Source organism: Mrakia frigida (genome assembly GCF_051309035.1).
Source record: "Mrakia frigida strain ATCC 22029 unplaced genomic scaffold BDY24scaffold_4, whole genome shotgun sequence".
NCBI classification, from domain to species: domain Eukaryota; kingdom Fungi; phylum Basidiomycota; class Tremellomycetes; order Cystofilobasidiales; family Mrakiaceae; genus Mrakia; species Mrakia frigida.
In genome coordinates, this window is record NW_027481277.1 from 211,926 (window position 1) to 234,825 (window position 22,900).

The window sequence follows — 22,900 nt, forward strand, 5'->3', positions numbered from 1 at the left end:
AGGATTTTCTCTTTCTCTTTGTTTAGGATCCATTGAAAAGGATCTACATGTCTTCGCGTCTCTCTTTCTCGGTTTCGGAACAGAAAGGAGGAAAAAAGAGGGAGCGAGACAGACCCGCCCACGTTCGCTCCTCGCCTGCGCCGCGAGGCAATCGAAGTCGAGCTCAACTCGTTGAGGAGGAGAGGAAGGAGAGACAGATCTCCAACCCAAAACGACAGCCATCTCGCCTTTTTTTACTCCTCGCTCTCCGGCTCGACACACGACGACACTATCATTATCCTCTCGAGAACAGCAACGGAATCGATCCAAAGGGAAACAAGAAGACAGAGCTCAAGCTCAACCTCCTCCTCCTCCTCCTCCTCCTCTAGCTCCCTTCCTTCCTTCCCTCGCTCTCGTCGGCCCTCATGAAGTTCGGGAAACAGATCCAGAGTCTTCAGATCCCAGGATGGGGTCCTTACTATATGAACTACAAGTTCTTGAAGAAGGTACGTCTCCTCTACGTCTTGTCTACTTCTTGTTCGGTGAAGGAAGAGGGATTCCATCTGTTGGTTCCTCGTCCTTCCCTCTCCCTCTTCTACCCGAAACCTCTTCTTTCAAGAGCTTACCTTCTCTTCTCTCGTTCGCTTTGTTTAATCTAGATCATCAACTCCCTCGTCGCCAACCGTCCCGCTTCTGAACTGGCCGCTCTCGTAGCAGACATCCGCCCCGCACCTCCTTTCCCTACTCCCTCCTCGTCCGCTTCCCTCACCTCCTCCTCAACCACCTCAACCTACCTATCCAACGCTTCACCTTTAGGAGAAACTTCCCTCCCACCTCCTCTGAGTCAAACAGAGCCTCTACCGCCGCTTGAGCTGGACGAGGAGGAGGACGGTCCTCTGCCTCCTGGAACGACCCCTCCCACGCCTGGATTCGGAGCGACCTCGAGAGGCGGCGATGGAGGAGGAGCGAGGCAGGATGGGTTCTTCTCGGATATGGCTGGAGTTGGGACGGGGAGGAGCGATGAAGGAGAGACGTTGAGAGCTCATAGGACCGTGTTCTTCTTCAAGTTGGAGAGGGAGATTGAGAAGGTGAGGTCGACTCGACCAAACGTCGTCTTCTTTTTGTTCATCCTGAGCTGACTCGCTTTCCCTTGTCCTTCCTCTGTTTACGCTAGATCAACGCCTTCTACCTCCAAAAAGAACGAGACCTCCGCCTTCGACTGCTCACGCTCCTCTCGAATCGGAAACGACTCATCCGCTCGTCTCGTCCAGGAGGAGATCAACGTTCCGGCCTTCTCAGCGGAGGAGGAGGAGGAGGAGGAGGATCAGGAGGGAGCGGGTTGGAAGGAGGAAGGCGAGCCGAGTGGAAGGCTTTGGAGGAAGGGTGGAGGGTGTTCGAGAAGGATCTGAGTAAACTTCAGGTGAGTTGAAGGACTGAAGAGAGGAGAGGAGGGCGCCGAGCTGACTTCGTTCGGTTTGTTGGTTCATCGTCTGCCAGCAATTCATCGAGATCAACGCGATCGGGTTCAGGAAGATCTTGAAGAAGTGGGATAAGAGGAGTAAGAGCAATACGAAGGAGTTGTACCTCGAGAGGCAGGTGGAGGTTCAGCCTTGTTTCAACCGAGAGGTGAGCTCTTCTCTTCTTTCCTTTCTCCCTTCCTTTCGCTCGTTCTGAGCTTCGAGCTGATCAGTATCTGGTTTGGAAATGCAGTTCATCGCCAAACTCTCCGACATCGTCGCCGCCAACCTCCTCGACCTCGAGAACGAGAACGAAGGACTCCACGACGAGATCGATTTCGAGTTCCCCGACTCCCTCGACCGTCGTCTCGAGTTCGACATCGTCACCGTCAACTCGCCTCTCAACGGACTCTCGGACCTCGAATCGGATCTCACCAACTCCATCGCCACAGGAGATCGAGACATCATCCTCCCAGCGTTCGGTCGAGCTCTCGAGGACGCGAGGAGGTTCGAGGAGAACAAGGTCGACGCCGAACGGATCCTCTGGAAGGGAGCTCTCGAGGTGTCGGAGGATCTCGTTGACGACGTCGTCGGAGTCATCGGGGACGGGTTGAGCTGGGATTCCGTCGGTGGGATCAACGCTCGAACGCTCCTTCACGACGCAGCCATCTCCGGGAGCATCTCCTTCGCTCGACATTGCGTTGCGAGAGGACTGGACGTCGGACGACGAGACGCCTACGATCGAACTCCTCTTCACTACTCTACCATCTTCGGTCACTCCTCCCTCGTCTCCTACCTCCTCTCGGTCAACTCGGATCCTTCAGCAGTCGACATGGACGGCTACACTCCTCTCATCCACTCCATCGTCAACGGTCAGATCGACTGCGTCAAGATCCTCCTCGACGGCTCCGGAGCGTCCTCCGCCTCCATCATCGAACCCACAGCCGTCTCGAACGACCTCATCCCTCTCTCGCTCGCCTGCCAGAACGGACACGAGGAGGTCGCCAGGCTTCTCCTGAGAAAAGGAGCGAAGGTCATCCCCAACAGCGAAGGACTCTATCCTCAGCATCTCGCGGCTAGGGAGGGACACGCCGAGATCTGCAAGCTGCTGGTGGAGGAAGGAGGACCTGCTGCTGGAGGGAAGGATCGAGCGGACAAGTACAACCAGTGGACGCCGCTTTTCCATGCGGCGACGGGAGACGCGTCGAGTCACGTCCTCTGTGTGAAGGTGCTCGTGGAGGCTGGGTGCGACGTGAACGTGACGGACGAGTATGGGAAGACGCCTCTTTTCTATGCTGCCTACTACGGAGTGAGTTTTTCATCTTCGTTCGAATCGCTTTCTGTCGCTCTCGCTGACTTTTCTTCGTTTCTCTCTCTCTCAGCACGTCGGATCGATCGAAATTCTTCTCAAGGCTGGAGCCATCGTCACCGTCAACAAGCTCGGGATGTCAGCTAAAGGGAAGCAGCCTCTCCTCGGAACTCCTACGACGGCAACGAAGGCGACCTCGCTGTCCCCGAGCTCGGACGCTGGACTCGACGACCTCGACCTCGACGACCCGATGAACGGAGACGGCGATCTCATCCCTTCCCTCTCCCTTCCTCCTCCTATCGTTCCTCTTCAGGTCTACGGACACAACTAGTGAGCTCGCCTTCTCTTTATCGAGGTCTCGTCGCCCTGCTGATCCATCACCTTCTCTCTTCCTTCCCTCGAAGCCTCGACAAACGCTGCCTCGTCCAACTCTCCCTCGGTCACCCCTTCTCCCGCTCCTCCTCCCTCAACGGCTATCCTATCCCAGCAGTCAAACTCTACGGATCCTCCGACTCGAATCACCACCTCCAGTCCTGGTCCTCCCTCAAGCTCGTCATGACCTCGAAACCGGACGTCACGTCGATACCTCACTCCGTCATCCTCCCTCTCGCCGACGAACGAGAAGTCTTCAGCTTCCAGGTCGCAGCAGAGAATCTCCCTTCGTTCTCGCTCGACTTCTCGCTCTACCCTACGTTCGGAAGCAAACTCATCGGGAAGGCCGTCGTTCTGCCGTCCGCGTTCGATCAGATCAAGAGCCATCAGAGCTTCGTCGCACCGTTGCTGGATCATAACCTCAAGACTATCGGAGAGGTGAGCAATCTCCTTGACTCCCTCGTCGCCAATCACTCTGAGGACGCGAAAACTGACTCTGAACCTCTCGTCTTCTTCGCCCAGGTCGCCTTCGAACTCTCTGTCGTTCGACCCTTCATCGGCGTCCAACTCGAAATCGGAGGACGCGTCGAAACCTACTGGAAGTCCACCACCGTCCCCACCTTCTCGGGTCTCTCCCAAGATCACGGTCGTCAATTCCAACCTCACCGTCCCCTCTCGGTCGCTACCTCCTCCCCTCTCCTCACCGGATCCATCGCTCCTCCTCCTCCCCCGCTCTCCCACGGAGCCAACACCGAGAACGGACTCGTCACCTCTACCTCTCTCTCGGGAGAGTACGTCAACATCATCGTTCAGGTGACGAAGGATCTGGTCCCGATGGTGTTCTCCGAATGGGCGTTGCCGATAGGAGGGTTCCAGTTGGGAGTGTGCGACGTGACGGCGAAGCAGTTCGAGGCGTTGGCGACGAGTCAGGAGAAGACGTTGGAGGATCAGAGGGGGATGCTGGATGAGCATTCGAGTGCTTCGGATTGGTTCAGGACGATCGAAGGGTCGATGAGCTCGCTGGAGACGGTGCTTTCGGTGAGTTCGGGAACCGCGTCGGATCTCTCTCCTTCTCCTCGTTTCTCTTTCGCTCCTCAGAACTAACATCTTCTTTCGCCCGTTTTTGTTCGTAGACCCTCCCTCTCAAACTCGGCGTCAACATCGGACTCCGGTACACTTCCAAGAACGACACCCTCCGTCTCGGGTTCAACAACGTCCTCGAGATCAACTCCTTCGTCGACTCCGTCCTCCAAGTCATCTACGAAGCCGGAAAGGCCACCACCACCACCTCCTCTCATCTCCAACCATCTTCTACCCCAACAGCCTCCTCCGGTCGGAATCGAAAGATCGTCTTCTCCTGCTTCGATCCCAACGTCTCGTCCTTCATCAACTTCAAGCAACCCAACTACGCCGTCTTCTTTGCGTCCTACTGCGGGCTGTCGAGGTACAGGGGCGGGGAGGGAGTGCTGGTGGAGGCCGGGGTGGACGAGGAGGACGACAAGAGGTGTATGAGCGTGAGGGAGGCGGTCAAGTTCGCGAAGGCGAACAACTTGTTGGGAGTGATGTTGGATGCGACGCTGATTGTGAGTCGGCTCCTGTTCGTGTGGCTGCTTTCTCCTCGTTTCAAAGTGCTGACTATCTCTCCCTTTGGTGACTCTGCAGGCCCAAGTCCCTCATCTCATCTACTCGTGAGTTCTCGACGCGCGTGCGATCCCTTCTGTTCGAGCCTCCTTCTGACCCCGTGTGTTTCTACCCCTTCAGCGTCAAGGAATCCGGTCTCATCCTCGCCACCTTCGGACGCGAATCAGACGTCTCCCTTCTCCTCTCGGGTCATGGAATCGAGGGTGTGCCTACCGTCGATGCTAGCATGAAGGACGGGTGAGTTCCGAGTTTTCGGCTCTCTCTCTCTTCTCCGTTCGACCGCGACTGACTTCTTCTCCTTCTTCCTTCCTTCGCCTCGTAGGGTCATCGTATACTCTTTCTAAACTAGACCTGCCTCTCTTCTCCCTCTCACGTTGATACCTTCGTCTGCTCCTCCTTCTCCGTTTCGTTTCGGTGGTCGGTTTCACGTTTCTCTTTGTTCTATTATCTATATGCAAAACGCCCGATCTTGTTTAGACGAGAACACGACATGACATATCAAAGACAGCTAAAGCAAAACGATCGAAACCCAGATCAACAGAACCTCTCAACCAACAACAACTCAACCCGATCCTTCATCTCCTCCTTCACCCAGACCTTCGAAAACCCCTCCTCCTCCTCCTCCTCGCCCTCCAGCTTCGCCCCAACCCCACCCTCCTGTCTCACAAGTCTCCTCTCAAGCGACTGAACGGATCTTCGGTACTGCTCTTGGTCGGGGTAGGTCAGGGAGAGGAAGAGAGTGAGAGGAGAGGGATTGAAGTCGTCGAGAGGAGGAGCGTGGTTCGTGCTTTGGGCTGGTTTGAAGGAAGGAGAAGGAGGCGCGGATGTTGATGGTCGAAAGGGGGGTGCAGGTGGGGATGAGGAAGAAGAGGGAGAGGACGACGACCCACGACGAGGAGGAGGAAAAGACGACGACGAGACTCCTCCTCCTCTTCGAAGCCTCCCTACCAAAAACCCGACGTCTCCTCTGCTCCCTGAACCTCGTACTCCTCATGATGCTGTTGATGACGGTTCGATTTCCATCCTCTGGACGACGGCTGATGGAACGATCGTCCTCCTTGTTGAGCTGCGACGCGTCGAGGAGGAGGAGGAGGCGGCGGCGAAGGCGACTCGTCTCGAGGGGTGGTGACGCCAGGTAGGAAGTCTCCGGCAGCGTTCTTGAGTCTCATGGGAGGAGGAGCGTAGGCAAAGACGGAGGAGGAAGGTGATCTGGGAGGAGGAGGAGCCCAGAGAGTGATCTTCCTTCCCGATGGGTCGCCGCTTGGGTTGGAGGAACGAGAGGAGGCGGGAGGTGATTCCGATCTCTTGAACAACGATGCTCGAGATCCTGACGAAGAGGGAGGCGCAGGAACGAACGAGGGAAGACGGAAGCGTCCAAGTTGAGTGACTCCTTGAGGATCGAGTTTCTTCTTCTTCGGCGGAGGGAGGGTTGACCAGACGGGAGGAGAATCGTCCCGATCTGATTTGAAGGCGGGATGGGAGTATGCTGAGTGTTCGTACTGAGGAGGAGGCTGTCGGTGACGAGGAGAGGGAGGGTTAAACGAGGGCTGAGGAGGAGGAGGAGGTGGAGGAGGAGGAGGAACGAAAGGGATGAGAGGTTTGAAGGTGGATCGTCGTTTCCCTCCTCTCGAAGTTGACGTCGAAGATGCAGCTGGAGGTCCAAATAAGAGGCGAAGTCGTTGTCAGCTTAGCGTCACCCAATCCAGCGAAATGGTCGCGTCGAGACTCACAACTCAACCTCGACGGTGCGCCCTCCTGAACCTCTCCGACTTCCTTCCAACCCTCCGTCGATTTCGACGATCCAAACTTCCTCTTCTTCTGAACCATCTCTCCTCCGTCATACAGTCTCTGCTGACTCCAATCGACTGCTCCTCCTCGTCCGGGCTCGTTCTCGAGCTGCTCGTCCTCTCCGTGCGTAGAGTGAGTGTCTGGCGAACGTTGTTGGAGAGGCTCGATCCCGGGGACGTAGTAGACAGCAAAAGGCGGAGGAAGAGGAGTGTGTTCAAACGTCTGGTCCTCGGAGAAGGGCTCTTCGTCGGGAAGAAGAGAAGATGGAGGAGGAGGGGCTTCTTCGAACGGTTCGTCGTCTTCCACTTCGACGCGTTGCGGGAGAGGACGACGAGATCGGGGAGGTTCACGGAACGTGTGATTGGAAGAAGCAGGAGATGACGAGGTGATGGAGGTGGGAGGTCCTTTGGGTCGAGGAGGCGTGTGAGAGCGACGCTCGACGGGCGAAGGGTTCTCGACGATTGAGCGACGAGGAGAAGAAGCAGGAACGGTCGCTTTGATGGTGGGCTGTCTTCGATCGGTCGGATTGTAGTAAGAGATGGGAAGAGGAGAGCGATGCTTGAGAGTTTTGAGCTTCTTGGAGGTCTTGGGTGCTTCGACAACGACGGGGCGAGGTGCTGCTGGAGGAGGAGTTGGTGGATTCGGAGTTCGAACTCGAGGAGGTTTCCTCTTCGCTTGATGTTCGAAGGCTTGAAGGATCGGGAAGTTCGAGTCGGCGGTAGCTCCAGCAGCTGAAAGAGAAACAAGGTTCGGATTAGCGAGACGAATGGAGAGTGAAGAAAGGGAGACGCGACTCACGGATCCTCCCAAACGAGATCTTTCCTCCCGACGTGACCTTCTTCGCAGGAACGACCTCGACCGAGTCGGAAGATCCTGAAGACTTCTTCTTCTTCTTTTTCGATCCAGAAGCCTCGGACTGACTCGTCGAAGCAGAGTCTCCTTTGAGCTTCGGTTGAGCAGGAGGGAGGGGTGTATGCGTCTCGATCTCGGTGGAGGAAGATCCAGAGGAACGCTTCTTGGAGGACGACGAGGATGGAGGAGATGAATTGACTTCGACTGTTATGTTCTTTGGTTTGGAAGGAGGATGAGAAGAGGTCGACTGATGGTTCGAGGGAAGCTGTTTCGAAGGGAGGGAGGTCGAGGTGGAGGACGGTTTTGGAGGAGGAGGAGGAGGGTTGGAAGTCGTTTTCTTGGGATTAGACGTGGGTTTTGGAGGACGATCTCCTTTCGGAAGAGCTCTGGAAGCTGCGATGGTCCTGGGAAGGTTGAGGGGGGGGGGAGAAAAGGAAAGGAGGAGGAGGAAGGCATGTGAGCTCGTCTCCTTACGACGCCTCTTGCCCGCCCCTTCTTCACGTCCAGCTCGACATTCCTGAGCAAAGAAGACGACAGTACTCACCATGGCGTCTCTTTAATGACCAGCTGAGACTCGTCTGCTCTTCCTCCCAGATCCAGAAGCGATAGCTCCTCCTCTTCTCGACTCATGAACTTCTTCTTCTCCTCCCCTCCTCCTCCCTTCCCTTCTTCTTTCTCCACCATGTCCTCCTCCTCTTCGTCTTCTGAATCTTGATCGATATGAGATCGGAAGGAGTAAGACCAGATGTCTCCCATGGTGAGCCGACGAAATTTTCTTGGAGTTCTGAAGGGAGGGTGGTGATGGTTTGGAGGAGACTTCGAAATCGTCGAGCTCACCACCTTTCCTCCCCTGCGTCGGTCCTTCCTCTTCCATCGCTTTCGAAGCCTAAGGACTCTTCAAAGAGCCAAGATGGTCCGCTGAACGATCGTAGATGATATCGAAAGCCAAAAGTGAGCGCAAACAAAAACAGCAGCCATTCTAAAGCCCTCTGAACACGTTCCCACTCGCCATCCTTCCACCCGTCCTCCTCTTCTGCCTCCCCTGAACATCGTCCTCCGGTTCCCTCCCGCCCTTCTCCAACCCAGCTCCAAACTCCTCCACTCCACTCTTCTTCTTCTCCCTCGCAGCCTCTCGCTCCTCCCTCTTCTCGTCGTAATCGTCGTCCAAGATCCCCTCCGCCTCGGCTCCCTTGTTGTTCCTTCTCGGAGCCGTCTGAGGAACGAACGACATCTCCATGGCTCCTCCACCGAGATGCTTCTGCGAGATGACTCCCTTGGAGTAGGCGGCGGAAGGGTCGTCGTCCTTCGAGGAAGAGGCTCCAGAACGAGCTTGAGACTTGATCCTTTGACCGAAGGTGGTAGGTTTGGAGGAGGAGGCGATGGGAGCTCGGGAGGAGTGTTCGAGATCGGAGGGGATGGCGACGAGTTTGGGACGGGGACCGGATTGAGGTTGAGGGAGGGGTCGGTACATGGGGTTTTGGGATTTGGGCATCGTTCGAGGGTCGAAGGCGGAGAGCTCTGAAGGGATAAAGGGAGGAACGAGAAGTCGACGAGGAGAGATGAAGATCAGTAAACGACGTATAGACGGGCCGAGGATGGTGAAGAGGCAAAAGAACGAAGAGGAGGTGAAAGAACGAACCTCCTGCAGCGTCCGAATCCTCGCTTTCGCTTCCTTCGCTCTCGCTGTCGTCGGGATCCGATGAGCGTCGATCCGACTCGTCCTCCTCCTCCTCGACAGCAGTCTTGCCACGCTGATGAGACGGAAGCCAAAGAACAAAAGTGATCAGTTCAAGAAGCTCTCCTTTGCTCTTCGAAGTCGAGCCAGACGCGTCGACGAGAAGACGAAACCGGAATTGAAAGGAAACTCACCACAGGAGCCGCCACCGGGTTCTTGAGCAAGAACTCCCTGCTTCCCATATCGACCTCGAAGTCCGGGTTGGTCCAAACAGCAGCGAATCGTGGATCCTTGAGCAAACTCTCTCCAGGCCCCTGCTCGTCCACCTCCTCCGCATCTCCCTCTCCCTCCTCTCCCTCCTTCCTCGACGAAGCCTGCTTGAGCTTCTTGGCGTTCCGCCTCTCCTCGTCCTTCTTGACCTTCTCGGCGAGACCCTTGTTGACCTTGACCTTGACGTCCTCCCTCCTGGCTCGAATCCTCGACTCGGCTTTCTTCTCGAGCTTCTCCTTGACGAGTCGTTCTCGGTGCTCGGCGTAGGCGAAAGGGTTGGCGACGAGACGAGCGGCGTCGTAGAGTTTGAGGGAGACGAAGTATCCGTGCATGTAGGGTTTGAGAGTGGGGGTTCCGACGAGGTGGTCGAGACCGAGACTGAGGAAAGGGAGAAAGAAGGAGAGGTAAGCTCACGTCGCTGGATCGGTTCGAGCTTCGACCCGCTCGTCTCAAAGCGACTCCTCGACGATTAAGGAACCTAGTAGAGTAGATCGAAGTGGTAGAGATAGTACTCACGAAGCGAGCTCTGCCTTCTCGACGAACTTGAAGTCGTTGTAGTTCGAGAGACCTCCTCCCTGGTGATCCTCCATCTCCTCGGTGACGTTGTCGAGGAACGAACACCACTTGGGGGCAGGACCGAGTTGAGGAACGTAGTAGGTAGTCATGTGAACTCCCTCGTTGGCGACCATGATCATTCCAGATCCGGGGAGGTGGTGGAAGTCGTTGAGGTTCGTTGGAGGAGCAAGGGAGGTGAAGTTGGTTGTTGGCTGAGCGAAGAACGAAAAAGAGAACAGAGTCAGCCGTTGAGAAAGGAAAGTAACGAGCTGTATAGCGTCGTACGAGTTATGAAGTCGTGGGGCGTGGAAATATAGAAGAGAGACTCACCTCTTCCTTATCCCAGATCTTCAACACCTTCGCGTCCGCACTCGCCACCAATCCTTCCTTCGCAACCCTATGCCCCCCTTCAATCCACTGAACCTTCTTCACCGGCAACCCGTATCCCTGATCCTTCAACGCAAACGGCTTCGGACTCCTCAGATCGTACAGCAGCGTGTGTCCCGTCGACGTCCCCACGGCCAAACTCAACCCGTCCATCTTGCTGCTCAACGCCGTCACCGCCAGAGGCTTGAAGTCAAACTCCGACACCACACTAGTCAACGGCCTCAACTGCTCCACGGGCATCGCCAACAGTCCTATCCGATTCCTAGCTCGAGGATCAAAGAACTCGACGCATCCTCCGTCCTCTCCTCGTTCGGTTCCGAAGGCCCAGAGTCCGTGACGAGGGTTGACGTCGATGGCGTTGACTCCTGCTGTTCCGCGTTGCATCTCGATGGGGGACATGAAGGTTCCTTGTTCGAGGTTGAGTCGGTAGACGTCTGAGCCTGAGGCTCCGATGAGGGCGTCGCAGGAAGGGGTGTGGTAAGCGAGGGAACGACCAAAGTGAGGGATTCGAGTTCGGTGGTGGAGTCCTCCTTGAGTGTGGAGATCGATGTGTCGGTCGGCTTGGAGATGGATGGATTTGGTCCAGTCGGAGGAGAGGAGCTGTGAGAAGGAAGGAGGTTTGAGAAAGGTCAGCTCTCTTTCTTCCCTTCCTTCCTTCGTTGGAGCTCCCAAGATCAATGCGGAACTGCTCCAGCATTCCCACCTCCAGCCTAAACATCCTCCCAAGCCTCTACAACCCTTCTCAACCCCCAACAACCTCCAACGAACCCTCGAAACTCAACGCAAAGCTCGCTCGTGTACTGACCATGAAATCAACATTCTCCTGATCCGTATGCCTCTCAAACTTCAACGTCAACTGATCCAAATCGTACACCCTGATCTGAGGCTTGTAGACTCCCGTCGCCATAGCGTGGTGACCGTCCGGTGTTGTTCGAATCTTGAGGGAAGCCTCTGGGAACTCAAAGTGCTGGATGAGCTCGACATGACCGAGCGTCCGTTCCGTCTTCGCTCTCTTCTTGCCCTTCTTGTTCTTGGATCGTTGGGTTAACCAGGCGGGGATGGTGGATTGACCGGGCGCTCCATTCACGACGTCTGCGGGAAGGAGAGAAGAAGCGAGGGTGAGCTCGAAAGGGAAGGGAAGGGAGGGAAAGGATTTGGGAGGAGGGAGGGAGAGACGAACAGTAGGGAGCTCTGTAGGGAGAGGAAGAAAAGGTAGAGATTAGTTGAAGTCTCGAGAGGGAGCGGTAGAGCGCGAAGAGACATACGAGGAAGAAGAAGCTGTCGCCATGGCTGAAGGAAGGGGTGTGCTGGACGTTGGGAGGAAGGGAAGAGGTTGAGCTTCTCGAATTTCTTTCGCCTGATGAGGGGTTCCCTCCTCTCCTCCCCTTCAAGATCCTTACGAGCTCGGGGGTATTAGGAAGCATGAGATCTCTAAAGAGTATACGAGAGCAAATGGTAGGCCAAAAAAAAAAACAGCAAAAATGGCCTAAAATCAAACCCCTCCCCGACGCGTCGCCTCTCCTCCTTCAAACTCCTCTGAACCCCAACCAGTACCCATTCTCACTCCAAATCGCCTCCCCACCCGAGAACAAATCGAAATGTCTCCTCCCTGACTTCCACGCGTTCACCTCTTCCCTCCAAAGCCACTCGATCCCGGCTCCCGCCTTCCTGGCAATGACCTTCGCGTCTTCCTTCGCCTCCGTCTCGTTGAAGGACGTGAACACACTCGGAGTTCGGTTGGCGAGAAGAGCAGCGACGGTAGGGGACCAGTTGGCGGCTTCCTCGTGGCAGCCGGAGTTGAAGGCGATGGCGAGGTCGGCGGGAGGGGAGGGACGACGGGAGCGGAGGAAGTCGTGGTAGGTTGTTCTGGAGGTGACGAGAGGAAGGGAGGAAGGAAGAAAAGAGAGGAAGAGAACAGAAGAAGAGGTATGAGTAAAGGAAGGGAAGGAGGGAGAGAAGGCGGTGGTCGGAGAGGGGTCAAGGAGAAGAGAAGAAGTGTTGAGGCTCACGGATGAATGGCGAGAGATCGAGTCCTTCCTCCTTTCTTACAGCTGGGACAGCAGTCCATGTCCATTCCGTCCGTAGGATCCGTTCCAACCGAGGGTCCAACGAGCACGATCTAGCAGAGCAGGCAGAGCGAAGGGTTCGAAAGTCAGTTTCGGGGAAGGAAGAGCTCGACGCGTCGGATGCACGAGAAGAAGCAAAACCCACCTTCAAATCCTTCACTCCTGGCAGAAGATGAGAAATCTCCTCGTACGCCATCCCAACACACGCGATCTCGTACTTGGTCTCAGCACCGATGAGATGAACCGTGAGGGTTTTGAGGTCCTTCGGGTTCGAAAACTTGGAGAGGAGTCCGAACCTGGCGATGGAGGCGACGATGGTGAGAGGGATAGAGAGGGAGTGCTGGACCATAACTCGTTCGGCTGCTGGGGTTGCGAGACTGACGTCTCGGACGGAGTTGAGGTACGACGTCCAGTCGGGAGGGAGAGGAGTTTCAGCGCGAAGGACTCGTCGAGGAGCCCAGACGGGACAGGATCCGGGACCATGGCTCTCCGGGGAGAGTTCGAAAGATCTGCAGAGTTGGATACAACGTGATAGAGTGGTGATCAGCTCACGAAGAAGGAAGAGAGGGAAGCAAGGGAAACTCGACGAACCGAATCACCAACTCGTCCTCTGCGATTTCCTTCAGCCTCCTACACATCCCACTCTCCTTGTGCTCTTTCTCCACCGCTCCTCTACACGCTTCTTCCCCACACCATCTCACCACGCAATCGCTACACCCTTCCAGCTTCTTTGCTCCCAATCCTCCAACCTTCAAACATCGGGAGCATCTGCTCTCCGAGAAGACGAGGTAGTTCGCCACCATCCCTCCCCTTTGCCCCAAACGAACCATGAGAGGACCCATCATATCTACGGACATGGATCTCATGACGTTGTTCAGGTCGGAGGAGGTTGGAGGGAAGTTGGTGAGGGTGGGGTAGGAGGAGGAGGGTGTGAGGTCGCTTCGGACTTCCTTCCAGATCTTGCAGATTCGTTTGTGGACGGAGAAGTCGGAGGATTGACAAGAGGCATTGCAGTAGGAGACTCTCTGTGAGCGAACGAAAGAAGGAAGGAAGATATGAGCTTCAGATGGGAGGGAGAGAGAGAGGGAGGAGGACGCGGACAGAAGACGAACGGCACATCTCGAGCAGGCAGACAACTGATGATCTGGCTTTTTCGCACAGTAGAAGCAAGCAACCTGAGCGTGTTGTTCGATGGTGTGGAAGGTATCCTCGGGTCGACCTGTTGTGTTGGACATGGCGAGAGCGAAAGAAAGAAGGTGATCGTTTGAAGGTGGGCTCGAAACTCCTTCTCTTTCTTCTCCTTCAACGCCGATGTCCTCCTCCCCGCCTTTCTACGTCAAAGCCAAATTCTCGTACAAGGGGACTTACCCAGAGGATCTCGTCTTCACCAAAGGAGCTGTACTCGTCGTTCTGGAGGTTGTAGCGGCTGGAGAATGGTGGAAAGCGAGGAAGCTGGCGGAGGATGGAACGGAGATGGAGGAGGAAGGGAACGTTCCTCAAGCGTATTTCTCGATTCTTAAAGATGTGAGTGAATAAGTCTTAGTCTTTCCTTGCTGATCTCGTTGACTGAGTAGTTGAAGGACGTTAAGGCGTCAAGGGAGAGCCAGCTTGGAGGAAAGAAGGAAAACGGTCGAGCTCACACGAACCTCCTCCTCCTCCTTTCTTCCCTTTTCTAACAGTATACCCCTACACCTACTCCACTTCCAGCACCCACTCTACCACCCTCAGGTCCTCCTCCCGTTCCTCTTTCCTCTCGACCACAATTTTCGACTCTCCCGCCTTCAAAAGAACCTTCCAAGCTCCTCAACTCCCTTGCCTCGGCATCGCCTCCTCCCTTCTCCAATCCCTCGCCAGATCCTCACTCTAAACCAGCTCCTCCAGCTTCCTCTTTCAGGACCTTCCCATCTACCGCTCCTTCGGATCCTCCCATATCTCGAAACTGGACTCCTCCATCCCGACCCTCCTCTTCTTCAGCCTCGGCGTCGACAGCGCCTCCTCTCAAACCCGCGTCGAGAGACGTTTCTCCAGCAGCAGCACCTACGGATACAGCGGAGGACGAGCCAGTGTTCACTTCCCTGAAGGATAGGATGGCCGCTCTCAATGGAAGAGGATTGTCGGTCTCAGGAGCTCCTCCTCCTCCTGCTTCCTCGTCGCGTCCGGCTCTCGTCCCTCGACCATCCTCCGTCGCTCATCCCACTCCCGCGAAGTCGCCAGCACCTCCAGCCCATCGACCTACCCCGTCTCCCTCCGACTCGTCTTCAGCAGGTCCTCCTCCTCTCAAACCTCGTCCCAAACTCCCCTCGGCGATGTCGTCCTCGTCGAGTTCGAATCGTTCAGAAACCATCCCTCCTCCCCGGTCGCACGAATCGTCTCCAGATCATCAAGAAACTTCTTCCTTGACACCTCCCCAACCTCCTCGTCTCCCACCTCGACTACCACCTCGTCGTCCAAGCAGCAACGTCGAAACCAGCGGAGGAGAAGACTCGTCGAACCCAGCGCCGCCTCCTCCCGTCGCTCGACGTCTCCCTCCCTCCGGTCCTCGCTCGAACTCGACCTCCTCTCATCAACCCACCACCACCCTCTCCGTCTCCGTCCCACCCATACCAACCCGACTCCCCTCTCCAGCTCACGCGCCCACTCTAGCGTCCTCCTCTAACCCACCTCCACCACCTCGTCGTCAACCCAACCTCCCACCTCCCTCCGCCCTCCCCAAACCTCCTCCTCGTCCCGAAACCCCTCCACCGTTAACTTCGACCTCCATCTATCCCAATCCTAACGCTCAACCCTTAACCAACGAAGACCTCGCTATCTCAACAGGTTGGTTCTCCCGTCAACCTCTCACCCTCCCCGAATCCATCCTCTCCATCCGAAACGGTCGTCCCGCCGCTTCCGCTCAGTTCTCTTCCGGCGGAGGACCCAGTTTCCTCAACCTCGGAATCATGTATGGAGATCGGAGCCGAACGTTCGTTACCATTTCTTGGGGGAACGGCGTCTCCGCTTCGTCGCCTAGGATCGAGCAGATCCAGACGGATCCGCCTCGAAGGAGAACGATGGAAGAGCTGGAAGAAGCGAGTGCCTGTTATGGAGAGAGGATAGCGAGATGGTGTGAAGGGAAGGAAGGCACGCAGGTTGGACGAGGGGAGTGTTGGGACTTGGCCGATCAGGCGATCAAGGAGGTTGGGAGAGAGTTGAAGGAGGAGACGGGAGGGGAGCATGAAGGGTTGGCGGAGGCTATTGAGCATGCGTTTGGGGAGGTGGTTTATGTGAATTTGGAGGGAAAGATTGGGTGGGGGTTGGAGAGGAAGGTGAGGAGGGGGGATGTGTTGCAGTTTGTGGTGAGTCTGAACGAGGACGAGAAGAGACGAGGAAGAAGGGTCGGCGGCGACGCGTCTCGCGAGAGGATGTCTTTTGCTGACTCTTTTCGGTATGATTTCCTTTCTTTCGATAGTACGCAACCTTCAAAACGATGTACTCCGGTTTGTCTCTGTTCCTCCTACTTCTTCCTCTACTCGTTCCTCTCTCTCCTTCGCCGACCTCTCTCCTCCTTCCTCCGCTCTTTCCTCTCTCCCCTTCGCCGACCTCTCTCCTCCCTCCTCCCCTTTCCTCCCACAGACGGATCCTCCACAACCTCCAGCGCCGGAACCCCAGAAACCGGTCATACCGCTGTAGTCATCGAAGAATGGACGGGCGTCGGAGGAGCTCCCATCAAGGTTCTTCAGTCCAACGTCGGCGGCTCCCCTCTGACTCGACAGGGACAGTTCAACCTCGGAGATCTCGTGAGCGGAGAAGTGAGAGTGTTCAGGGTGATGGATGAGGAGTGGGGTGGAGGACCTGCTAGACCTACGTTATAGTTATTTTCATAGTGCGATTGATTTTGGGAATCTTGGAAGAGAGCGAGAGGGGTCGAGGGAAAGGACGCGCCGTTGTTTTCGTTGTCGTTCTGGTCGCTGAGGGAAAAAGGGCATAGAAGAGAAGACCGCTGAAGACTCAAATACAACTAGAAGATGGGGAGAAATATGAAAGGAACGAGAATGCCAACGAGCTACGCTAGAATAAGAGCTAACCGAGGGAGAACGCGTCCCCTCCCTTCCTCCTTCTCTTCGTTCGCAGTCGTGCTAATCTCAATTACTTCAGACCTCGACTAGATGGTTCAAGTAAGAATCGAATCGTGCGAAATACGAATCGGCTAAGCTAGTAGTGAACCTCGTCCTTCTCTCCGCTACTCTCCCAAACCGCAAACCGCACACCTCGACCGAACTCCACATCCTAGCGTCTTCTGGAGGACTCCCATTCATCCGTCGCACCTCGGTCTCGAGCTCTCGTGAGGAGGGAGCGTAGAGAAGAGGTAGAAGGAGAACAGGCCTTGCGTTGGAGCTGGAACGACGGGGAAGGTCGAGTGGAGGTCGACGCGTTCGGGAAGGGCAGAGCGACGGCTCAAGCTTCGTGAGGTAGTTCGAAGGGAAGATTGATGGTGACCGAGATTCGAAGAAGGAGTCCCATAGGAGGAGAGGAGAAATTAAGGCGTTGGTAGTGTTGGTACAGGAGGAAGGAGTTGACGCGTCGAAACGAACGATTGAAGTCGAGGACCGAAAGTCGTGAAGGAACCGTTACTGAGTATGTTGATGGTTTACTGAAGACTGTCATGAAGCACCTCGTCCGCTTCTCAAACCACCCTCTTCTTGAACATGGGAAGAGGAGCAGCAGCAACGGCCGCAAGCACGTTCCCTCTCTCCAACCTCCTCAGCCTCTCCTTCTCCCTCTCCTTCGCTTCCTCTCTCTCCCTCTGCTGCTTCCTAGCAAACTCCAAAGCCACCTGCCTCTTCTTATCCAACCTATCCTCCTCCTCTTTCCTCCTCTGGCGTCTCTCCTCCTCCGTAACAACGTGTTTGGCTGGTCGAGCGTAAGGCGAGGGTGCTGGAACGGAGGAGGGCCCTGGGCTGAGTCGAGGGGAAGGTGAGGCTGAGGTTCGTGATCTGGGCGTACAAGCTTCCTCGGGGGTAGCGAATCCTCCTACTCGGATGCGTTTGCCGATTCCTGAGCCTGCTGGGGAGGTGCAGCGGCTGACGTGAGGGCGGAAGAAGTTGCTGATTCCACAGGCGAGAGCGCAGGTTGGGCAGTAGAAGAGGTCATCTGATTGGCGAACCATTCGGCGGACTGAGTCGAGCGAGGAGAGAAGGAGGAGGAGGTCAGCAAAGAGCTGGAAGGGACGGGAGGAGGGTGAGCTCGAGAGCTTGGAGGGGAGGTCTGAGGCTCGCCTCCCTCTCTTGAAGAGTAAAGAACGAGATATCCAACTTACGGACTCCGTAGGCATCCTTACACTCGGTGACGTTGATATGGCACTGGCCTTGATGGTTCTCCTTGTTGTCTAAGAATCGAGAGATGGTCAGAGGTGAAGAGAGCGAGGAAGGGAAGGTCGAGCTCACATTTCGTCTTGAAGTCGGGGCTGTCGTAGCAGGCATCGCACACGAAGGACATGGTGTGGTTGGTGGGAAGAAGAGGAAGAGTTGAATTCGAGGGCTTTGTAGACGGAGAGGTGAGAGGAGGCGCCGAGGTGGGACGAGGAAGGGAAGGGTGCACTTGATGGAGAGGCGAAGGCGAAGGGAGGGGAAGTGGACGGCTCCGGATGAAGGAGTGCACAGTGAGGTGTAAAGGGATAGGGAGAGAGTAGACGAAGAAGGTTAAGATGTGGTACGAGATAAGAAGGAGGAGGGCACGCCCGAGGAGGCGAGATGTGGATGGGAGGAAACACGAGTGCTGACAGAGCTCGAAAGGGAAAGGTCGGTTTCGCTTTCGCTCGAAAGGGTGGTCTTGAAACAGACCCTGATGAACCCTTTTCATCCCAAAGTGGAACGAGCTCGCAGATCTCGTCCCAAAACGAAAGGCTCGTCCCTTTTGGGACGAACCCTGCTCGGATTGAAGTTGTGGGAGAAGAGCTTCTTGCAGGAGTCTGGCTCGCTATCGAAAGGGAGGCGTCGAAGGTCGTCGAACTTGTCGCAGGTTTTGCTCTCTCGGGTCAAAAGAGGACGTTGCTCCAGGCTGATACTAGTATGGACGTCGCAGCTGGAGCTCGCGAATGGGGAGAATCAGCTCGATCTTTTCGTGAGGAGCAAATCTCGACGCGTCGCTCGTCGTTCTTTCTCACGCTGAGGGACGGCACGGAGGAGAGAACGTCCTTTCTCCCTCCTTAATATATCCCTCTAAGAGTTCAGATTGTTTCGAAGCATTGAATTGACACAGATCATGTAAAGGGAGGTCGAGGAGACGCGTCGAGACTCATCTTCCTCTTCCAGCTTCATCGCTGCCCTTTCTCTGTCCACCACTCTTCACCGATATCATCAGACTACTTGAGAGAGTTTATTTCACTGTTTTCTATCACCTTTCGCGTCGCTCCGACCCACAACTCGCTCAATGAAGAGCGAGTCGCGTCGTGACCAGTTGCTTTTCTTTCCCTTTTTTGGCTCTCCCCTTCCTTCCCTTCTTTCATGAACCTGGCCATAGTCTTCCTCTGCTTCAAGGACTCTAGATTCCGAAGAGTGAAACTTTTCTTTCTGTCGTCGACGCCCCTGATTTTCAGGAACGAGACTTGGCGTCACCCTGAGGCCTTCCCTCTTCGCTCCCCTTCTCCTCTCTTCCCTCCTAACCACAACCTTCTCTAAAACCTCAACTCTTCAGCACGATGCTATCTCTTCTCCCTCTCCTTCTCCTTCTTCCCTTCTCCAAAGGTAAGGTTCATCTCGCTCTTCGCCTTCCCTCCTTCCTCGCTCAGTCGAGTCGAAGCTGACCTTCGTTCCCTCCCTTCCCGCCTCCGCTCTCTTCCTTCAGCCCTCTCTGTGTCTGCTCCTGGAGACTGGATCTCTCCTGGAAATAACACTGTCACCTGGAGCACTACCTCCCAAGACGATCCTTCCGTCTTCAACGTATTCGTCGTCGCTGAGAACGCCAGCATCCTCAATGGAGCTTACGGTGTTGTTCAGAACGTCCAGTCTTCGGAGGGATCGAGGACTTTCGTGCTTCCTCCTGTGAGTTCTTGTGGTTTGATTTGAACGAGATGAGCTCTAAGGGATGCCGGATGTGGTGGTGGGTCCCCTGGAAGCAAAAGAGAAGAGCAGAGCTGACCTCTTCTTCCTGTGTTTTGGTTGAGCTCAGGTCCCTCTCTCCGTTTCCTACTCTGTCCGTCCTAGCTTCTCTCTCTCTTTCCACTCGAAAGCTCGCTGACCCCCAACTTCTCTATATCATTTCCAGATCGCCTTCACCAACATCACCAACTCGACGGACATCTACGCAACCTCTGGTCTCTTCAACATCGCGCCGAACGCAACGGCCTTGAGCTCCCTCTCTCAGCCCTTCTCACAGAGTGAGTTGGCCGCCTGGCTTTTCTTCTTTGTTCGAGCTTACACCTCTCGTTCTTACGTCCAGCTGATCTTCTCTTCTCCAACCTCTTCGCCCTACAGGTACCACTGCTGGCTCCAACTCTGCGCGAGCTTCCTCGACTGGAACGAACACCCTTTCCGCTGCAGCCTCAGCTTCCACGGGAGGATCGACTTCTTCTGCTGGTCCAGCCTTCGAGATGAACGCAGTTATGGGAGGATTGTTGGCGGCTGCGATGGGGCTGGCGATGCTGGTCTAGGTTGGGGGTGAGGTGCAGGACGAGTAAGGGTTTGGGACTCTCGCTCATGGACGCGTCGCTCGTTTTGCTTTTTCGGACTTTCTTGCTGTTTTTCTCGGACTCTCTCTTTGTTAATGGAACGTTTATTATTTGTCTCGTGAAGCGGTGGAGAGATGAGGTATCTAGAGATCCCGGAGCAAGGCGAGAGATTCAAAACAACAACAACATGCGACCTCTCGACTCCGACGTCTCAAAGCGAGTGAGCGGTCGACCTTTCTGCTTCTTGAACGAAAGCAGGCATCTATCCATCTCAAAATAGGCACACAGTAGACTAAGCAGCAATTTCTGGAGCAGCGAAGGCTCTTCTCATCCTCATGGCGAACAGTTCTCCGCTCGTCACGCATCTCTCGCCCGAGGCGTGCAGTCCTTCAGAGTTGAGGGTAGTGACTTATTTTGGACGCCAGCGAGCTGTGCTTGCTGAGGAGGGAGAAAGAGTAGAACGAGTACATGTTAAATAGGATGAGAAACAACAAAACGACAGGTGAGCAAAAGCAAACATGGGGTCTATGAAGCACAAAACAAAACGTCCAAACGCGTCGAGCCCTCCTCCTCAGCCTCGTCCCACCAGCTTCAGCAAAAAGCTCCAGAACCACGCTCCCCATCCGATCTCCTTCACCCCCTTTTTCCTTCCGTTCTCCTGACTCCAAGCTCCTCTCTCAACTGCCTCCAACCCAGCGATGAAGCACTCGTACTCTCCCTCCTGCTCGCCGAAGTTCGACCTGCACATCAGAGAGAGGGCGGTGATGTGCTCTGGGTCGAGGAAGGGAGGAGGGACTCCCGGAGCTGGAGCAGGAATCGGTCGACCTCGGTAGGTAGGGACGAAAGCAGAGAAGGGGAGTCGGACTTTGGGAGAGGAGGCAGCGGTTGATGAGAGGGCGGAGGAGGGAGAGGATGGGTAGTTGGTGAGGCTGGTGGAGGAGGTATCGGCCGGAGTCTGTAAAAGAAAGGATGAAGGGAAGTAGAGCTTGTCAGTACATCTCTGCTTTCAGGGGAGAGACGAAGGGAAAAGAGAAGAGGAAAGAGGGACGCACCGTGAACTTCTCGTTGAGCTCGCTCGACGCTTCCTCCCCTGCAGCCCTTCTCAATACCTCCTCGACGTCGAAATCTGCTTCCCAGCTCACGACAGCCTCGTTCCTTCCATCTTTCCTCTTCTTGGGTTCCTCAGTCTTGAGAATAACGGTGATTCTCGTCGGCTTCTTGGGTCGTCCCTTCTCGACGTCGGGGAGAGGCTTGGAGCTCGAGGATGGAGGAGGAAGAAGGCGAACGAGGAGACCGGTGTAGAGCGAGAGAGGGAGGGAGAGGGGAGTGTCGAAGGTGTAGGATTGAGAGGCGAAGCCAGCTCCTCCGAGGGTTTGAGTATCTGGAGAGAAAGAACGAGGCCGGGAGGAGGAGGAGAAGGAAGGAGGAGGGAGGTGAGCTTCAAGATGGCTACCTCGACGACAGCCTCTTCTTCCTCCAAAGCAAGAACAAAAAGGCTCACCTAGAGTTCCCCAAAACTTGAAGCCTCCCTCTACAGCATCCAGGTGAGAGACTGAGCTTCCTCCTCGTACTCTGTCGTCTACAGCCTTCCAGTTCGCCAGGACAAAAGGGAAGCCAGTCGAAGGGCCCGAGGTGGAAGGATTGCGAGTAACAGGTAGAGATCCAGATCCTGCTGATGGCGAGGCGGATGGAGAAGAAAAAGAAGCCATTGGGAAGAAGTTGAGAAGGAAGGTTGGGGTGGGTGTTGGGAGGAAGAAGAGGGAAGGAGGGTTTCATCGAGATTCATTTGCAGCCTCGACGTGAGTTTCAGCCTTCTATAATATATCGATCGACTCTAATGACGGTTTTTTATGATAAGTAGATTGATCAGTCCAGGTGAAGAAAACGATAATTAACTGACGATCCTGTTGCGGTTCGGACTAGCCTTTCCTCTCGAGGGCCAGACCTCTTCGTCTCTTGCTCTATCTTATCGCCAGCTTCGTCATGTTGGCTTCTCGTTCGTGAGACTTGGAAGAGAAAGGACGCAGTTCTTCATTCACACGAACTGGACGTGCCTCAGGTACGAACAGCGTTCGTCTCGGAGTCTCTTCGAGACGCGTCGCGTCACATCCGTTTTCTCTCGAGTCTCGAGAGGTCGCAGAGCAGGCTCTCTGTCTAACCTCATACCTCAGAGAGATCTCCTTACAGTTTTCGTAGGATGTAATAGTCGTAACGGTCGTAATAAGTCAGGCTTTGCGATATCTACAAAGCTCCCTCCCGTCCTCTTTCTTCCCCTCCGTCCCCTCTCGTCATCTTTCCCTCAGTTCCTACTCAGAGTGTAAGCTCCCATTCCACCATCTGCTCCGTTGATCGCACCAGCCAGGTAGTCACTTGCAGTCATCTGTTTCTGTCGAGCCAACATCCGAACCGTCCTCTCCTCCTCGCGTTTCTTCTCGAGCTTTTCCTCCTCGAGCTGAGCTTCGGATTTGATGCCCTGCGCATCAAGAAACGACAGAGGAACACAAAGTAAGTATTAAGGAGTCCGAACGGAGGTCGAGATAAGGAGCAGTCGGAGAGAAGAGTGAGACGAAAGCGAGATGAAACTGACAAGACCGAGTTTGAACAGCAGGGAATCCTTCGCAAAAGTGAGCTTCGTGGCGAGAGAGAGGTTGGACTCTGGTGTTGTGGGTAGGGAGTAGGTGGAAGGGATGGGCTTGGTGGTTTGAGGAAGGGAAGCAGCTGAGAGCGAGTTGTCCATGTCGTTGAGGTCGGCCTGCGTTTGTTTCGAAAAGAAGACAGAACGGATCAGTCTTCTTGTCATCCAAGCAGAGCGATCAAAGAGCAAGAGCTCACAGTCATGTTTTCGAGTAGATGGTGGTGGGTAGGAGGGAACAAGACGCAAGCTCGAAATCAAGTTGGGAAGAA

General features: G+C 55.3%; 9 protein-coding genes across 9 annotated transcripts; 3 read left to right on the forward strand and 6 right to left on the reverse strand.

Moving 5' to 3' along the window:
- Window positions 1-40: 40 nt before the first annotated feature.
- On the forward strand, window positions 41-5,278 carry BDY24DRAFT_358213 (uncharacterized protein). Its single transcript, XM_076637828.1, has 12 exons — window positions 41-485; window positions 639-1,067; window positions 1,154-1,399; window positions 1,477-1,605; window positions 1,690-2,745; window positions 2,819-3,075; window positions 3,150-3,555; window positions 3,640-4,155; window positions 4,251-4,700; window positions 4,780-4,805; window positions 4,879-4,995; window positions 5,081-5,278. The coding sequence occupies exons 1-12, from the start codon at window positions 405-407 to the stop codon at window positions 5,100-5,102; spliced, it is 3,735 nt and encodes a 1,244-aa protein (XP_076499818.1). The 5' UTR covers window positions 41-404; the 3' UTR covers window positions 5,103-5,278.
- Window positions 5,279-5,574: 296 nt separating this feature from the next.
- On the reverse strand, window positions 5,575-8,292 carry BDY24DRAFT_200220 (uncharacterized protein). The gene is made up of 4 exons (XM_076636455.1): window positions 7,943-8,292; window positions 7,345-7,802; window positions 6,489-7,277; window positions 5,575-6,409 (listed from the first exon to the last, which is right to left on the reverse strand). The coding sequence occupies exons 1-4, from the start codon at window positions 8,152-8,154 to the stop codon at window positions 5,703-5,705; spliced, it is 2,166 nt and encodes a 721-aa protein (XP_076499819.1). The 5' UTR covers window positions 8,155-8,292; the 3' UTR covers window positions 5,575-5,702.
- Window positions 8,002-11,596, reverse strand: BDY24DRAFT_377803 (WD40-repeat-containing domain protein). The gene is made up of 8 exons (XM_076638824.1): window positions 11,551-11,596; window positions 11,466-11,476; window positions 11,091-11,377; window positions 10,229-10,885; window positions 9,860-10,110; window positions 9,268-9,721; window positions 9,038-9,149; window positions 8,002-8,916 (listed from the first exon to the last, which is right to left on the reverse strand). The coding sequence occupies exons 1-8, from the start codon at window positions 11,571-11,573 to the stop codon at window positions 8,378-8,380; spliced, it is 2,334 nt and encodes a 777-aa protein (XP_076499820.1). The 5' UTR covers window positions 11,574-11,596; the 3' UTR covers window positions 8,002-8,377.
- A 171-nt stretch (window positions 11,597-11,767) lies between these two features.
- BDY24DRAFT_377807 (uncharacterized protein) lies at window positions 11,768-13,608 on the reverse strand. The gene is made up of 5 exons (XM_076638825.1): window positions 13,464-13,608; window positions 12,943-13,376; window positions 12,497-12,860; window positions 12,295-12,404; window positions 11,768-12,151 (listed from the first exon to the last, which is right to left on the reverse strand). Exons 1-5 carry the CDS (start codon window positions 13,584-13,586, stop codon window positions 11,812-11,814), a joined length of 1,371 nt encoding a protein of 456 aa, XP_076499821.1. The 5' UTR covers window positions 13,587-13,608; the 3' UTR covers window positions 11,768-11,811.
- Window positions 13,609-14,961: 1,353 nt separating this feature from the next.
- BDY24DRAFT_377811 (uncharacterized protein) lies at window positions 14,962-16,240 on the forward strand. Its single transcript, XM_076638826.1, has 3 exons — window positions 14,962-15,686; window positions 15,800-15,827; window positions 15,964-16,240. The coding sequence occupies exons 1-3, from the start codon at window positions 15,291-15,293 to the stop codon at window positions 16,200-16,202; spliced, it is 663 nt and encodes a 220-aa protein (XP_076499822.1). The 5' UTR covers window positions 14,962-15,290; the 3' UTR covers window positions 16,203-16,240.
- A 590-nt stretch (window positions 16,241-16,830) lies between these two features.
- BDY24DRAFT_200434 (uncharacterized protein) lies at window positions 16,831-18,103 on the reverse strand. Its single transcript, XM_076636457.1, has 2 exons — window positions 17,648-18,103; window positions 16,831-17,505 (listed from the first exon to the last, which is right to left on the reverse strand). The coding sequence occupies exons 1-2, from the start codon at window positions 17,808-17,810 to the stop codon at window positions 17,015-17,017; spliced, it is 654 nt and encodes a 217-aa protein (XP_076499823.1). The 5' UTR covers window positions 17,811-18,103; the 3' UTR covers window positions 16,831-17,014.
- Window positions 18,104-18,991: 888 nt separating this feature from the next.
- On the forward strand, window positions 18,992-20,179 carry BDY24DRAFT_377820 (uncharacterized protein). Its single transcript, XM_076638827.1, has 5 exons — window positions 18,992-19,073; window positions 19,174-19,370; window positions 19,498-19,521; window positions 19,594-19,705; window positions 19,803-20,179. The coding sequence occupies exons 1-5, from the start codon at window positions 19,028-19,030 to the stop codon at window positions 19,976-19,978; spliced, it is 555 nt and encodes a 184-aa protein (XP_076499824.1). The 5' UTR covers window positions 18,992-19,027; the 3' UTR covers window positions 19,979-20,179.
- A 271-nt stretch (window positions 20,180-20,450) lies between these two features.
- On the reverse strand, window positions 20,451-21,738 carry BDY24DRAFT_377822 (uncharacterized protein). The gene is made up of 3 exons (XM_076638828.1): window positions 21,498-21,738; window positions 21,049-21,377; window positions 20,451-20,951 (listed from the first exon to the last, which is right to left on the reverse strand). The coding sequence occupies exons 1-3, from the start codon at window positions 21,703-21,705 to the stop codon at window positions 20,568-20,570; spliced, it is 921 nt and encodes a 306-aa protein (XP_076499825.1). The 5' UTR covers window positions 21,706-21,738; the 3' UTR covers window positions 20,451-20,567.
- Window positions 21,739-22,199: 461 nt separating this feature from the next.
- BDY24DRAFT_438499 (uncharacterized protein) lies at window positions 22,200-22,860 on the reverse strand. The gene is made up of 3 exons (XM_076644367.1): window positions 22,829-22,860; window positions 22,584-22,748; window positions 22,200-22,469 (listed from the first exon to the last, which is right to left on the reverse strand). The coding sequence occupies exons 1-3, from the start codon at window positions 22,832-22,834 to the stop codon at window positions 22,296-22,298; spliced, it is 345 nt and encodes a 114-aa protein (XP_076499826.1). The 5' UTR covers window positions 22,835-22,860; the 3' UTR covers window positions 22,200-22,295.
- Between the last annotated feature and the right edge of the window lie 40 nt (window positions 22,861-22,900).

Bases quoted from the DNA above. Each gene is read 5' to 3' on its own strand.
- BDY24DRAFT_358213 (XM_076637828.1), top strand. From the start codon at position 405: ATGAAGTTCGGGAAACAGATCCAGAGTCTTCAGATCCCAGGATGGGGT. The intron at 1,400-1,476 runs GTGAGTTGAAGG...ATCGTCTGCCAG, and splicing joins AGGATCTGAGTAAACTTCAG to CAATTCATCGAGATCAACGC. The intron at 4,156-4,250 runs GTGAGTTCGGGA...TTTTGTTCGTAG, and splicing joins CGCTGGAGACGGTGCTTTCG to ACCCTCCCTCTCAAACTCGG.
- BDY24DRAFT_200220 (XM_076636455.1), bottom strand. From the start codon at position 8,154: ATGGGAGACATCTGGTCTTACTCCTTCCGATCTCATATCGATCAAGAT. The intron at 7,803-7,942 runs GTGAGTACTGTC...CAACCTTCCCAG, and splicing joins GTCATTAAAGAGACGCCATG to GACCATCGCAGCTTCCAGAG. The intron at 6,410-6,488 runs GTGAGTCTCGAC...TTGGACCTCCAG, and splicing joins CGCACCGTCGAGGTTGAGTT to CTGCATCTTCGACGTCAACT.
- BDY24DRAFT_377803 (XM_076638824.1), bottom strand. From the start codon at position 11,573: ATGGCGACAGCTTCTTCTTCCTC. The intron at 9,722-9,859 runs GTGAGTACTATC...CCCTTTCCTCAG, and splicing joins GAGAAGGCAGAGCTCGCTTC to TCTCGGTCTCGACCACCTCG. The intron at 8,917-9,037 runs GTTCGTTCTTTC...TTATCCCTTCAG, and splicing joins GGATTCGGACGCTGCAGGAG to AGCTCTCCGCCTTCGACCCT.
- BDY24DRAFT_377807 (XM_076638825.1), bottom strand. From the start codon at position 13,586: ATGTCCAACACAACAGGTCGACCCGAGGATACCTTCCACACCATCGAA. The intron at 12,861-12,942 runs GTTCGTCGAGTT...CCAACTCTGCAG, and splicing joins GAGGACGAGTTGGTGATTCG to ATCTTTCGAACTCTCCCCGG. The intron at 12,405-12,496 runs GTGGGTTTTGCT...CTGCTCTGCTAG, and splicing joins CAGGAGTGAAGGATTTGAAG to ATCGTGCTCGTTGGACCCTC.
- BDY24DRAFT_377811 (XM_076638826.1), top strand. From the start codon at position 15,291: ATGTATGGAGATCGGAGCCGAACGTTCGTTACCATTTCTTGGGGGAAC. The intron at 15,687-15,799 runs GTGAGTCTGAAC...TTCTTTCGATAG, and splicing joins GGGATGTGTTGCAGTTTGTG to TACGCAACCTTCAAAACGAT. The intron at 15,828-15,963 runs GTTTGTCTCTGT...TTCCTCCCACAG, and splicing joins CTTCAAAACGATGTACTCCG to ACGGATCCTCCACAACCTCC.
- BDY24DRAFT_200434 (XM_076636457.1), bottom strand. From the start codon at position 17,810: ATGCCTGCTACGACAGCCCCGACTTCAAGACGAAATGTGAGCTCGACC. The intron at 17,506-17,647 runs GTAAGTTGGATA...CGCTCGACTCAG, and splicing joins TAAGGATGCCTACGGAGTCC to TCCGCCGAATGGTTCGCCAA.
- BDY24DRAFT_377820 (XM_076638827.1), top strand. From the start codon at position 19,028: ATGCTATCTCTTCTCCCTCTCCTTCTCCTTCTTCCCTTCTCCAAAG. The intron at 19,522-19,593 runs GTCCGTCCTAGC...TATCATTTCCAG, and splicing joins CTCTCTCCGTTTCCTACTCT to ATCGCCTTCACCAACATCAC. The intron at 19,706-19,802 runs GTGAGTTGGCCG...TTCGCCCTACAG, and splicing joins CTCTCAGCCCTTCTCACAGA to GTACCACTGCTGGCTCCAAC.
- BDY24DRAFT_377822 (XM_076638828.1), bottom strand. From the start codon at position 21,705: ATGGCTTCTTTTTCTTCTCCATCCGCCTCGCCATCAGCAGGATCTGGA. The intron at 21,378-21,497 runs GTGAGCCTTTTT...CTTTCTCTCCAG, and splicing joins CAAGTTTTGGGGAACTCTAG to ATACTCAAACCCTCGGAGGA. The intron at 20,952-21,048 runs GTGCGTCCCTCT...TTTCTTTTACAG, and splicing joins AGCTCAACGAGAAGTTCACG to ACTCCGGCCGATACCTCCTC.
- BDY24DRAFT_438499 (XM_076644367.1), bottom strand. The intron at 22,470-22,583 runs GTCAGTTTCATC...CTTGATGCGCAG, and splicing joins TGCTGTTCAAACTCGGTCTT to GGCATCAAATCCGAAGCTCA.